The sequence below is a fragment of the Hemitrygon akajei genome, chromosome 6 (assembly GCF_048418815.1).
Source record: "Hemitrygon akajei chromosome 6, sHemAka1.3, whole genome shotgun sequence".
Lineage (NCBI taxonomy): Eukaryota > Metazoa > Chordata > Chondrichthyes > Myliobatiformes > Dasyatidae > Hemitrygon > Hemitrygon akajei.
In genome coordinates, this window is record NC_133129.1 from 7,098,948 (window position 1) to 7,112,772 (window position 13,825).

At 44.6% G+C, this 13,825-nt stretch overlaps 1 protein-coding gene across 7 annotated transcripts in view; it reads left to right on the forward strand.

Moving 5' to 3' along the window:
• LOC140728834 (nipped-B-like protein) overlaps positions 1 to 13,825 on the forward strand; it is a 499,555-nt gene that overhangs the window by 424,223 nt on the left and 61,507 nt on the right. For all 7 annotated transcript variants that reach the window (XM_073047823.1, XM_073047821.1, XM_073047826.1 and 4 more), the window contains one exon: positions 1,967 to 2,140. In XM_073047823.1, coding sequence (XP_072903924.1) covers positions 1,967 to 2,140 — 174 coding nt within the window. The remainder of the gene's footprint in view (positions 1 to 1,966; positions 2,141 to 13,825) is intronic.

Below are 13,825 nucleotides of genomic sequence, written 5' to 3' on the forward strand. Positions count from 1 at the left end.
GTTACAGGAGAGAAGGTGCTCAAAAAGCTGAAAGAATTAGAGGTACATAAGTCACCCACACCAGAGGAACTGCACTCTAGGGTTCTGAACGAGCTAGTATTAGAGATCGTGGTGGCATTAGAAATGAACTTTCAAAAATCATTGGGTTCTGGCATTGTGCCAGAGGAATGAAACATTGCAAATGTTGCTCCACTCTTTCAGAAAGTAGGAAGGCAGCAGAAAGAAAATTATAGACTAGTTAGCTTTAACCTCAGTGGTTGGGAAGATGTTGGGGTCAATTGTTAAGGATGAGGTGATGGAGTACTTGGTTGACACAGGACAAGATAGTATAAAGTCAGCACGATTTCCTTCAGGGAAAATCCTGCCTGACGAACCTGCTGGAATTCTTTGAGGACATTACAATTTGGATAGATAAAAGGGATGTAGATGATGTTGTATATTTGGACTTTCAGAAGGCCTTTGACAAGGTGCCACACATGAGGCTGCTTACCAAGTTAAGACCCCATGGTATTACAGGAATGGTACTAACATGTTTAGAGCATTGGCTGATGGGTAGGAGGTAGCGAGTGGGAATAAAAGGATCCTTTTCTGGTTGGCTGCCAGTGACTAGTGGTGTTCTGCAGGGATCCGTGTTGGAACCACTTCTTTTTATGCTGTATATAAATCAGAATCAGAATCATACTTTAATCGCCAAGTACCTATGCACATACAAGGAATTTACTTCCGGCAGATGTTGTCTCTCTGCTCATAACAATAATAATGATAAATATAAATGAAAATATAGATTATACATACAGGTAGTGCAATCCAAGTAATAGTTAGCCGGCAGTTAACTGTTCAGCAAAGTGACCGCAGTAGGGAAAAAACTTCTCCAGTGCCTATTAGTCTTAGTCTGGAGGGATCTGAAGCGCCTACCAGACAGAAGCAGATCAAACAGTCCGTGCGCAGGATGGGAGGAGTCCTTTATGATGTTCCCCGCCCTCTTCTTCGACTTAGATGATGGAATAGATTGCTTTGTTGCCAAGTTTGCAGATGATATGAAGATCGGTAGAGGGGCAGGTAGTGTTGAGGAAACAGGTAGGATGCAGAAGGACTTAGACAGATTGGGAGAATGGGCAAGAAACTGGCAAATGATATACAGTGTTGCAGAACACCCCGGAGGTTAACTTGCAGGTTGAGTCGGTGGTGAGGAAAGCAAATGCCATGTTAGCATTCAGTTCAAGAGGTCTAGAATACAAGAGCAAGGATGTGATGCTGAGGCTTTATAAGACACTGGTGAGGCTTCGAAAGGTTTCAATGAGTTCCCACCTCGTCCTTCTAAATTCCAGCAAGTACAGACCCAAACCATCAACGTTCCTCGTATGATAACCCTTTCATTCCTGGAATCATCCTTGTGAACTGCCTCTGGATCCTCTCCAATGCTAGCACATCCTTTCTAAGATGAGGGGCCCAAAACTCTTCACAATAGTCAAGGAGAGTCCTCGCCAGTACCTTATACAGCCTCAGCATCACATCCCTGCTCTTGTACTCTCGGCCTTTTGAATGCTAACATGACATTTGCCTTTTTCAAACATAAAGAAAGTTTCATTCTCTCATGAAACTACCTTTTTTCTGTGCAATAAGCAGAGACTGGAGTGCAGCATATTATCAATCTCTGCGTTTTTTGTTGATACCTCTACTTAAGTAAGAGATTTTCTGGTTTTACTTACAGTTGGGTATGCTTGATATAGTATCCTGCTCATGTTCTGACTCTTTTAAAATACTGTGGATTGTTCTGTGCAAGAGGAGATGATATTGCACTCCATTTGTAGCTTCATGATACTTTGAATTTAGTGAAGTTGCATGCCAGTTTTATTCAATATTTCACCATCTCCAGTTCACATTGTAAAGGCAAAAAGAATCCAATACCAAATCCCATGACTGGAAAAGCCTGTGATTGAATTTTGTGCAACTTTTCATTTTACAGGTTTTGTTTTTATTCAACATCCGGATCTCATGTTTGAGCAAGAAGTGAAGAACTTGTATAACAATATTCTTCGAGACAAAGAAGCCTCAATTGGCCTGAAAATCCAAATCCTGAAGAATCTTCAGACATACTTGCAGGAGGAAGATTGCCGCATGCAACAAGCAGATAAAGATTGTAAGTATTGTGTTTCTTCCTAGAGTGTTTTCTATTTTTGTTAATAAGAATATCTCTACCAAAATAGACTTCACGGAAAATCTAGATTTAACTTTTTATAAAGAAAACCTTACGCACTTGTCCCAAAGTTTACAAACTGACCAGCCATAATGAGTACTAGCCTACATAGTATCCAAGACATCTTCAAGCAGCAGTGCCTAGGGAAAGTGGCATCCATCATTAAAGGCCCCCACAACCCAGAACATGCCCTCGTCTCATTTTTATCGTCAGAAAGGAGGTATAAAAGCCTGAGCGCTCACGCTCAGCAATTCAGGAACAGGTTACCCCATGCCTTCCAATTTCGAAATGGACACTGGATCCACAAACACTACCTCACTACTTTTTAAAAAATTATTTCTGTTTTTGAACTACTTATTTTAACAGAACTATTCAATATACATATATAAAATCTATGTAATCCAGTTTTGTCTCTATATTTATCATGCATTGCATTATATTGCTGCTGTAAAGTTAACAAATTTCATGACAAATGCTGGTGGTATTAAACCTGATCCTGATGAGTTTATTTTGTAACCGGAGGTGATGGAATCAATGCAATCAATGATACGAGTCATATTCTGCATGGAGGTTGGTGACCAGTGGTGTGCCTCAGGGATCTGTTCTGGGACTCTTCGTGATTTTTATAAATGACGTGGATGAGGAAGTGGAGGGATGGGTTAGTAAGTTTGCTGATGACACAAAGGTTGGGAGTGTTGTGGATAGTGTGGAGGCTGTCAGAGGTTACATCGGAATAGCGGATAGGATGCAAAACTGGGTTGAGAAGTGGCAGATGGAGTTCAACCCAGATAAGTGCCAGGTTGTTCATTTTGGTAGGTCAAGTATAATGTAGACCCAAGCACAAGCTGCTCTAAAAAGCATCTCATATGCATTCAATAAATTCAGTCTCTTGCAATCCGACGCCAACCTGATTTTCCCTATCCCCTTGCATATTGAAGTCCCCTGTTGCAATTTTGTAATTGCCCTTATTACATGCCTTTTCCAACTCCCAATGCAATCTCAATTCTACATCTTAGCTATTTGGAGACCTAAATGTGATTCTGATAAAAAAAAATTTTAGCCTTGCAGTTTCTTAACTCCACCCACAGAAATTCAACATTCTCTGACTATACGTCATCTCTTTCTAAAGATGTAGTTCCATCACCTATGCCTTCCTGTCTTTCTTTTAGATACAAAGTATATCCTTTGATGTTAGGCTCCCAACTACAGCCGCCTTTCAGTCACGACTCAGTGATACCCACGGCGTCATACCAATTATGCCCCAAGTTTGTCACCTTATTTCAAATGCTATGTCCATTTAAATACAGTGCATTCAGTCCTACATTCTTCGCCCTGTTGAATTTTGTCTCTGTGGTACAATCTTAACTCTTTGCCTTGTCTGCATTTGTACGCCATCATTGGCTTGTCCTTCCTTACATTCATCTTACACCTGTCATTTGCTTGTAAACCTGCTAATTCATCCTCAGCTTTATCATCCTGGTTCCCATCCCCCTGTCATATTAGTTTAAGCCACTTCCAACGGCTCCAGTAAACTTGCTACAAGAATATTGGTCCCTCTCGGATTCAAGTGCAACCTGTCCTTTTTGTACAGGTCCCACCTGCACCAGAAGTTTTCCCAATTATCCAGAAATCTGAATCCCTGCCCTCGCTCCATTTCTTCAGCCACACATTTATCTACCATCCCATTCTATTCCTTTCCTCACTGTCGCATGGCACAGGCAGCAATCCCGAGGTTACAACCCTTGAGGTCCTGTCCTTCCTAACTCCCTGTATTCTTTTTTCAGGACCTTCTCCCTTTTTCTACTTACATCGTTGGACCAATATGTGCCTTGACTTCTGGCAGCTCACCCTTCCTTTTCAGGATATTATGGGGTGAGGAGGACGACCTACCTGGGGGAAGCAATAACGACCATGCCTCTGGCATTGAGTCTGGCCCTGTAGCTCAGAAGGGTAAACTGCCACCCGTGTTTCCTTTTCGCATCCTCAGAATTACCTATCTGTCCCCGTCTATGGAGTCCCCTATACTGCTGCCATCCTGTTCAGTTCCCTACCCTTCTTGAACTTTCTTGACCAACCTCCCTTGCAGGTCTGTGTCAAATACTTTACTAAAGTCCATGTAAACAATATCCACTCCTTGCCTTCATCCAATTTCCATGTAACTTCTTTGAAAAACTCTTTAAGATTGTTTAGACAAAGCCATGCTGACTATCCCTAATCAGTCTGTCTCTAACCAAATACTGATATATCCAGTCCCTTAGAATACCAGCAATAACTTTTCCACAATTGATGTCAGACTCACCCAGCCTATGTTTTCCTTGTTTTTGTTTAGAACCTTTCTTAAACCATGTAACAACATTGGCTACCCTCCAATCTTCTGGTACCTCTCCTGTCACTAAGGATGATTTAAACATCTCTGCCAGAGCCCTGGCAATTTCTGCAATTGCCTGCTGCATGGTCTAATGAGCACCTTGTCAGGCCCTGAGGATTTATCTACCCTGATTTGCCTCAGGACAGCAAACACCTCCTCTATAATCTGTCAAGAGTCCATGAATTTGATGCCGCCTCGCTTCATTTCTATAGACTGTGTATCCATCTCCTGAGTAAATAGAGATGCAAAAATTTATTTACGATCTCCCCCATCTCTTTTGGTGGCACACATGGATTACCATTCTGACCTTCCAGAGGTCCAGTTTTCTCTTTTGCAATCCTTTTGCTTGTAATCCCTTGGGATTCTCCTTCACTGCTAAGGCAACCTATTGCCTTTTTTTGGCTGTCCTGATTTCTCTCTTAAGTATTCTCTGGCATTTTTTATACTCTATAAGCACCTCATTTGTTCCTACCTGCCTTTACCGATAATGACCTTTTTTCTCTTACCAAGGCCTCAATATCACTTGAAAACCAAGGTTCCCTACATTTGTTATTTTACCTTTTATTCTGACAGGCACATACAAACTTTGTACTCTCAAACTTTGGAAGGCCTCGCCCTCACCAAGTACACCTTTGCCAGAAAACAACCTGTCCCAGTTGACACTTCACAGATCATTTCTAGTACAGTCGGCCCTCCTTATCCACAGGGGATTGGTTCCGAGACCCCCCGCAGATACCAAAAAATGCGGATGCTCAAGTCCCTTATTTAACCTGGCTCAGTGTGGTGGTCTTTAGGACCCAACAGAACCCCAGACTTTATTTAATGTGCTCAGTGGACCTGGCGGTGCAGCTCTGAATCCGCGGTGTTTCCGTTCACGAAAATAATCACAATCACGATTGAAAATAAGGTGGAAGTTAGAAAGCGATCAGAAAGAGGTGAAATGCCATCGGTCATTGGAAATGACCATTGGAAAAGCGTTAGGCTACAGTCAGTCAACGATTGGAACAATTTTAATCGAGCATGAGAAAGGCCCTGCCCCGTTGAAAGCTACAATTATTACTAAGCAACTCAGTGGTTTAATTATTGAAATACGTGTGTTTCTGAAGTGTTTTATATGCATAGAAAGATAAAATACGTACTATATACTAAGAAAAACGTTTGACTAACTGACGCTAAATAATACCATATATACCTTTTCCAACTTAAAATCCGACTTAAAGACGGACTCAGGAATGGAACTCATTCATAACCCGGGGACTGCCTGTACTTTTAAGTCATTTCTAGATTACTTATAATACCTAATACAATGTAAATAGTTGTTATACTGTATTGTTTAGGGAATAATTACAAGAAAAACTAGTCTGTACATGCTCAAACAACAAGTGCTGGAGAGAGAACTTCCGGGTTTTCCCGATCCGCGGTTGGTTGGATCCGCGCGTGTGGAATTCGCGGATAAGGAGGGCCGACTGTACCATCAAAGTTGGCCTTTCTCCAATTTAGAATCGCAACCTGCGGACCAGTCCTATCTTTTTGCATATTTACTTTGAAACTAATGGCATTGTGATCACTAGATGCGAAGCGTTCTCCTAGACATCCTTGAGTCACCTGCCCTGTCTCATTCCTTAATAGCAGATGAAGTATTGCACACTCTCTCATTGGGACTTATTAAAGAAACTTCCCTGAATACATTTGACAAACTCTTATCTCATCTAGTCCTTTTACAGTATGGGTGTCCCGGTCAATATGTGGAAAATTAAAATCACCTACTATAACAATCTTATGTTACTTGCAACAGCCTGCGATCTCTCTGCAAATGTGTTCCTCTAAATGTCTCAGACTGTTGGATGGTCTGTAATATAGCCATATTAGCATTCCACTACCCTGTCTGGTATCTCTACTGTTCTAACTGAGCATTAAATAGAAATAGAAGCATAGAACATAGAAAATCTGAAGCACAATACAGGCTCTTTGGCTCACAATGCTGTGCCGAACATGTACTTACTTTAGAAATTACCTAGGGTTACCCATAGCCCTCTATTTTTCTAAGCTCCATATTCCTATCCAGGAGTCTCTTAAAAGACCCTATCCTATCCGCCTCCACCACCGTCGCTAGCAGCCCATTCCATGCACACACCACTCTCTGGCTTTAAAAACTTACCTCTGGCATCTCCTCTGTACCTTCTTCCAAGCACCATAAAACTGAGCCCTCTCGTGTTAGCCATTTCAGCCCTGTGAAAGAGCCTCTGGCTATCCATATGATCAATGCCTCTCATCATCTTATATATGAGTTCAACCCAGGTAAGTGTGAAGTGGTTCATTTTGGTAGGTCAAATATGATGGCAGAATCTAGTATTAATGGTAAGACTCTTGGCAGTGTGGAGGATCAGAGGGATCTTGGGGTTCAAGTCCATCTGACACTCAAAGCTGCTGTGCAGGTTGACTCTGTGGTTAAGAAGGCGTACTGTGTATTGGCCTTCATCAATCGTGGAATTGAATTTAGGAGCTGAGAGGTAATGTTGCAGCTATATAGGACACTGGTCAGACCTCACTTGGAGTACTGTGCTCAGTTCTGATGGCCTCACTACAGGACGTGGAAGCCATAGAAAGGGCACAGAAGAGATTTACAAGGATGTTGCCTGGATTGGGAAGCATGCCTTATGAGAATAGGTTGAGTGAACTCGGCCTTTTCTCCTTGGAGTGACGGAGGATAAGAGGTGACCTGATAGAGGTGTATAAGATGATGAGAGGCATTGATCGTGTGGATAGTCAGAGGCTTTTTCACAGGGCTGAAATGGTTGCCACAAGAGGACACAGGTTTAAGGTGCTGGGGAACAGGTACAGAGGAGGTGTCAAGGGTACGTTTTTTACTCAGAGAGTGGTGAGTGCGTGGAATGGGCTGCCTGCAACGGTGGTGGAGGCAGATACGATAGGGTCTTCTAAGAGACTTTTAGATAGGTACGTGGCGCTTAGTAAATTAGAGGGCTATAGGTAAGCCTAGTCATTTCTAAGGTAGGGACATGTTTGGCACAACTTTGTGGGCCAAAGGGCCTGTATTGTGCTGTAGGTTTTCTGTGTTTCTATACCTCTCATCCTTCACCCCTCCGAGGAGAAAAGGCCGAGTTCACTTAACCTATTCCCATAAGCATGCTCCCCAGTCTAGGCAACATCCTTGTAAATCTCCTCTGCACTCTTTCTATAGTTTATATATCCTTCCTGTAGTGAAATGCCCAGAGCTGAGCCCAGTACTCCCAAGTGGGGTCTGACTAGGATCCTATATAGCTGTAACATTACCTCTCAGCTCTTAAACTCAATTTCACGGTTGATGAAGGCCAATGCACCGTATCAAGTCAAGTCAACTTTTATTGTCATTTCGACCATAACTGCTGGTACAGTGCATAGTAAAAATGAGACAACGTTTTTCAGGACCATGGTTTACATGACACAGTACAAAAAACTAGACTGAACTACATAATAGAAAAAAAACACAGAGAAAGCTATACTACAGACCTACACTGGACTGCATAAAGTGCACAAAAACAGTGCAGACATTACAGTAAATAATAAACAGGACAGTAGGGCAAGGTGTCAGTCCAGGCTTCGGGTATTGAGAAGTCTGATAGCTTGGGGGAAGAAACTGTTACATAGTCTGGTCGTAAGAGCCCGAATGCTTCGGAGCCTTTTCCCAGACGGCAGGAGGGAGAAGAGACTGTGTGAGGGGTGCATGGGGTCCTTCATAATGCTGTTTCCTTTGCGGATGCAGCGTGTAGTATAAATGTCCGTGATGGCAGGAAGAGAGACCCCGATGATCTTCTCAGCTGACCTCACTATCCACTGCAGGGTCTTGCGTTCCGAGTTGGTGCAATTTCCGAACCAGGCAGTGATGCAATTGCTCAGGACGCTCTCAATACAACCCCGGTAGAATGTGATGAGGATGGGGGGGTGGGAGATGGAATTTCCTCAGCCTTTGCAGAAAGTAGAGACGCTGCTGGGCTTTCTTTGCTATGGAGCTGGTGTTGAGGAAACAGGTGAGATTCTCCGTCAGGTGAACACCAAGAAATTTGGTGCTCTTTACGATCTCTACTGAGGAGCCGTCGATGTTCAGCGGGGAGTGGTCTCTCCGAGCCCTCCTGAAGTCAACAACCATCTCTTTTGGTTTGTTCACATTCAGAGACAGGTTGTTGGCTCTGCACCAGTCTGTTAGCCGCTGCACCTCCTCTCTGTAAGCTGACTCATCATTCTTGCTGATGAGACCCACCACGGTCGTGTCATTGGCGAACTTGACGATATTGTTTGAGCTGTGTGTTGCAGCACAGTCGTGGGTCAGCAGAGTGAACAGCAGTGGACTGAGTACGCAGCCCTGGGGAGCCCCCATGCTCAGTGTGATGGTGTTGGAGATGCTGCTCCCAATCCGGACTGACTGAGGTCTCCCAGTCAGGAAGTCTAGGATCCAGTTGCAGAGGGAGATGTTCAGGCCCAGTAGGCTCAGCTTTCCAATCAGTTTCTGAGGGATGATTGTGTTGAATACTGAACTGAAGTCTATAAACAGCATCCGAACGTACGTGTCTTTTTTGTCCAGGTGGGTTAGGGCCAGGTGGAGGGTGATGGTAATGGCGTCATCTGTTGAGCGGTTGGGACGGTACGCAAACTGCAGGGGGTCCAGTGAGGGGGGCAGCAGGGTCTTGATATGCCTCATGATGAGCCTCTCGAAACACTTCATGATGATGGATGTAAGTGCAACGGGACGGTAGTCATTTAAGCAGGACACTGAAGACTTCTTCGGCACGGGGATGATGGTGGCGGCCTTGAAGCACATTGGAATGGTGGCGCTGCTCAGGGAGATGTTGAAGATGTCAGTGAGAACATCTGCTAGCTGGTCTGCACATCCTCTGAGCACTCTACCAGGGATGTTGTCTGGGCCAGCAGCCTTCCGTGGGTTGACCCTGCACATGGTTCTTCACATGTCGGCCACGGAGAGACACAGTACCTGGTCATTCGCAGGAGGGGTGGACTTCCTCGCCAGCACGTCATTCTCCGCCTCAAACTGGGCATAGAAGTTATTCAGCGCATTTGGGAGGGAGGCATCACCTGCACAGTCAGGTGATGTCTTGTAATTGGTGATGTCCTGGATGCCCTTCCACATGCGCCACGTGTCACCGCTGTCCTGGAAGTAACTGTGGATTAGCTGGGCATGTGCACGCTTTGCCCCTCTGATGGCTCGAGACAGTTTGGCCCTCGCGGTTGTTAAAGCTGCCTTGTCGTCTGCTCTGAAGGCGGAGTCGCGGGACCTCAGCAGCGCACGCACCTCTGCGGTCATCTATGGCTTCTGTTTGGCATGTATAGTGATGGTCTTGGACAGAGTAACATCATCAGTGCACTTGCTGATGTATGCCTTCTTAACCACAGTCAATCTGCACAGCAGCTTTGAGTGTCAGATGGACTTGAACCCCAAGATCCCTCTGATCCTCCATACTGCCAAGAGTCTTACCATTAATACTAGATTCTGCCATCATATTTGACCTACCAACATGAACCACCTCACACTCATCTGGGTTGAACTCCATCTGCCACTTCTCAAGCCAGTTCTGCATCCTGTTGATGTCCTGTTGTACCTCCACACTATTCACAACGTCCCCAACCTTTGTGTCATCAGCAAGTTTACTAACCCATCCCTCCACTTCCTCATCCAGATCATTTATAAAAATCACGAAGAGAAGGGGTCCCAGAACATTGTTTGTGATTTTTATAAATGACCTGGATGAGGAAGTGGAGGTATGGGTTAGTAAATTTTCTGATGACACAAAGGTTGGAGGTGTTATGGATAGTGTGGAGGGCTGTCAGAGGTTACAGCGGGTCATTGATAGGATGCAAACTGAGCTGAGAAGTGGCTGATGCAGTTCAACCCAGAAAAGTGTGAGGTGGTTCATTTTGGTAGGTCAAATATGATGGCAGAATATGGTAAGACTCTTGGCAGTATGGAGGATCAGAGGGATCTTGAGATCCGAGTCCATAGGACACTCAAAGCTGCTACGCAGGTTGACTCTGGTTAAGAAGGCATACGGTGCACTGGCCTTCATCAATTGTGGAATTGACTTTAAGAGCCAAGAGGTAATGTTGCAGCTATATAGGACCTTGGTCAGACCCCACTTGGAGTACTCTCAATTCTGGTCACCTCATTATAGGAAAGATGTGGAAACGATATAAATGGTACAGAGGAGATTTACGAGGATGTTGCCTGGATTGGGGAGCATGCCTTATGAGAATAGGTTGAGTGAACTTGGCCTTTTCTCCTTGGAGCAACGGAGGATGAGAGGTGACCTGATAGAGATGTACAAGATAATGAGAGGCATTGATCATGTGGATAGAGGCTTTTTCCCAAGGCTGAAGTGGCTAGCACAAGAGGGCATAGTTGTAAGGTGCTTGGAAGCAGGTACAGAGGAGATGTCAGGGGTAAGTTTGTTTTTACGCAGAGTGGTGAGTTTACAGAATGGGATGCTGGCGGTGGAGGCGGAAAAGGTCTCCTGGATGCGTACATGGAGCTTAGGAAAATAGAGGGCTATGGTAAGCCTAGCTAGTTCTAAGGTAAGGATGGGTTCGGCACAGCTTTTTGGGCCGAAAGTTCTGTATTGTACTGTAGGTTTTCTATGTTGCTAGATCTCTGAGGTACACCACTGGTCACCAACCTCCATGCAGAATATGACCCGTTTACAACCACTCTTTACCTTCTGTAGGCAAGCCAATAGTGGATCCACTAAGCAAAGTCCCCTTGGATCCCATGCCTCTTTACTTTCTCAATAGGCTTTGCATGGGGTACCTTATCAAATGCCTTGCTGAAATCCATATACCCTACATCTACTGCTCTACCTTCATCAATGTTTATAGTCACATCCTCAAAAAATTCAATCAGGCTCCTAAGTACCTCTACTATTTCCTCCAGTTCCATACAAACTTTCTCACCTTCACACTTGATATAGGTCCTATTCTTTCACGTCTTATCCTCTTGCTCTTCACATACTAGTAGAATACCTTGGGGTTTTCCTTAATCCTGCCTGCCAAGGCCTTCTCATGGCCCCTTCTGGCTCTCCTAATTTCCTTCTTAAGCTTTTCTTTTCTTCTTGACTAGCTTATTACAGCCTTTGTACACCACGGTTCCTGCACCCTACCATAACTTCCCTGTCTCATTGGAACGTACCTATGCAGAACTCCACACAAATATCCCCTGAACATTTGCCACATTTCTTCCATACTTTTCCCTGAGAACATCTGTTTCCAATTTAAGCTTCCAATTTCCTGCCTGATAGCCTCATAATTCCCCTTACTTCAATTAAACGTGTTTCTAACTTGTCTGTTCCTATCTCTCTCCAATGCTATTGTAAAGGAGATAGAATTATGATCACTAAATGACACCTGATCAGGTTCATTTCCCAATACCAAATCAGGTACATCCTCTCCTCTTTTAGGCTTATCTACGTATTGTGTGTAGAAACGTTCCTGAGCACACCTAAGAAACTCCACCCCATCTAAACCCCTTGCTCTAGGGAGATGCCAATCAATATTTGGGAAATTAAAATCTCCCATCATGACAACTCTTATTATTACACTTTTGCAGGATCTGTTTCCCTTTCTGCTCCTCGATATCACTGCTACTATTGGGTGGCCTGTAAAAAAACACCCAGTAAAGTTATTGACCCCTTCTTCTTCCTAACCTCCACCCACAGAGACTCCATAGACAATTCCTCCCTGGCATCCACCTTTTCTGCAGCTGTGACACTATCTCTGATCAACAGTGCCATGCCCCCACCTCCCACGTCTTTTGCCTCCCTCCCTGACCTTTCTGAAACATCTAAAACCCGGCACTTGAAGTAACCATTCCTGTCCCTGAGCCATCCAGGTCTCTGTAATGGCCAGCACATCATAGCTGCAAGCACTGATCCACACTCTAAGCTCATCCATTTTGTTCACAATACTCCTTGCGTTAAAATGGATGCATCTCAAACCTTTGCTCTGAGCGTGCCCTTTCTCTATCTCCCTCTACCTGCCTATCCTCCCTCTCGCACTGTCTACAAGCTTTCTCTATTTGTGAGCCAACCTCCTCTTCCCCGGTCTCTTCAGTTTGGTTCCCAACCCCAACAATTCTAGTTTAAACTCTCCCTTGCAGCCTTGGCAAACCTCCCCGCGAGGATATTGGTCCCCCTGGGATTCAAGTGCAACCCGTTCTTTTTGTACAGGTCACACCCGCCCTAAAAGAGGTCCCAATGATCCAGAAATCTGAATCCCTGCCCTCTGCTCCAATCCCTCAGCCACACATTTATCCTGCACCTCATTCACCTCATAAGGGAGAAGAGGTGTTGGAGTTGTTAAAATACAATAGTACAGATAAGTCCCCGGGGCCTGATGGCATATTTCCCAGTCTGCTCCACGAGGCAAGGGAAGAGATTGCTGAACCTCTGGCTAGGATCTTTATGTCCTCGTTGTCCACGGGAATCGTACCGGAGGATTGGAGGGAGGCGAATGTTGTCCCCTTGTTCAAAAAAAAGGTAGTAGGTATAGTCTGGGTAATTACAGACCAGTGAGCCTCACGTCTGTGGTGGGAAAGCTGTTGGAAAAGATTCTTAGTGATAGGATCTATGGGCATTTAGAGAATCATGATCTGATCAGGGACAGTCAGCATGGCTTTGTGAAGGGCAGATCGTGCCTAACAAGACTGATAGAGTTCTTTGAGGAGGTGACCAGGCATATAGATGAGGGTAGTGCAGTGGATGTGATCTACATGGATTTTAGTAAGGCATTTGACAAGGTTCCACATGGTAGGCTTATTCAGAAAGTCAGAAGGCATGGGATCCAGGGAAGTTTGGCTAGGTGGATTCAGATTGGAGGTTTGTGACTAGTGGTGTCCCACAAGGATCTGTTCTGGGACCTGTACTTTTTGTGATTTTTATTAACGACCTGGATGTGGGGGTAGAAGGGTGGGTTGGCAAGTTTGCAGACGACACAAAGTTTGGTGGTGTTGTAGATAGTGTAGAGGATTGTCAAAGATTGCAGACGAGACATTGATAGGATGCAGAAGTGGGCTGAGAAGTGGCAGATGCAATTCAACCCGGAGAAGTGTGAGGTGGTACACTTTGGAAGGACAAACTCCAAGGCAGAGTACAAAGTAAATGGCAGGATATTTGGTAGTGTGGAGAAGCAGAGGGATCTGGGGGTACATGTCCACAGATCTCTGAAAGTTGCCTCACAGGTAGATAGGGTAGTTAAGAAAGCTT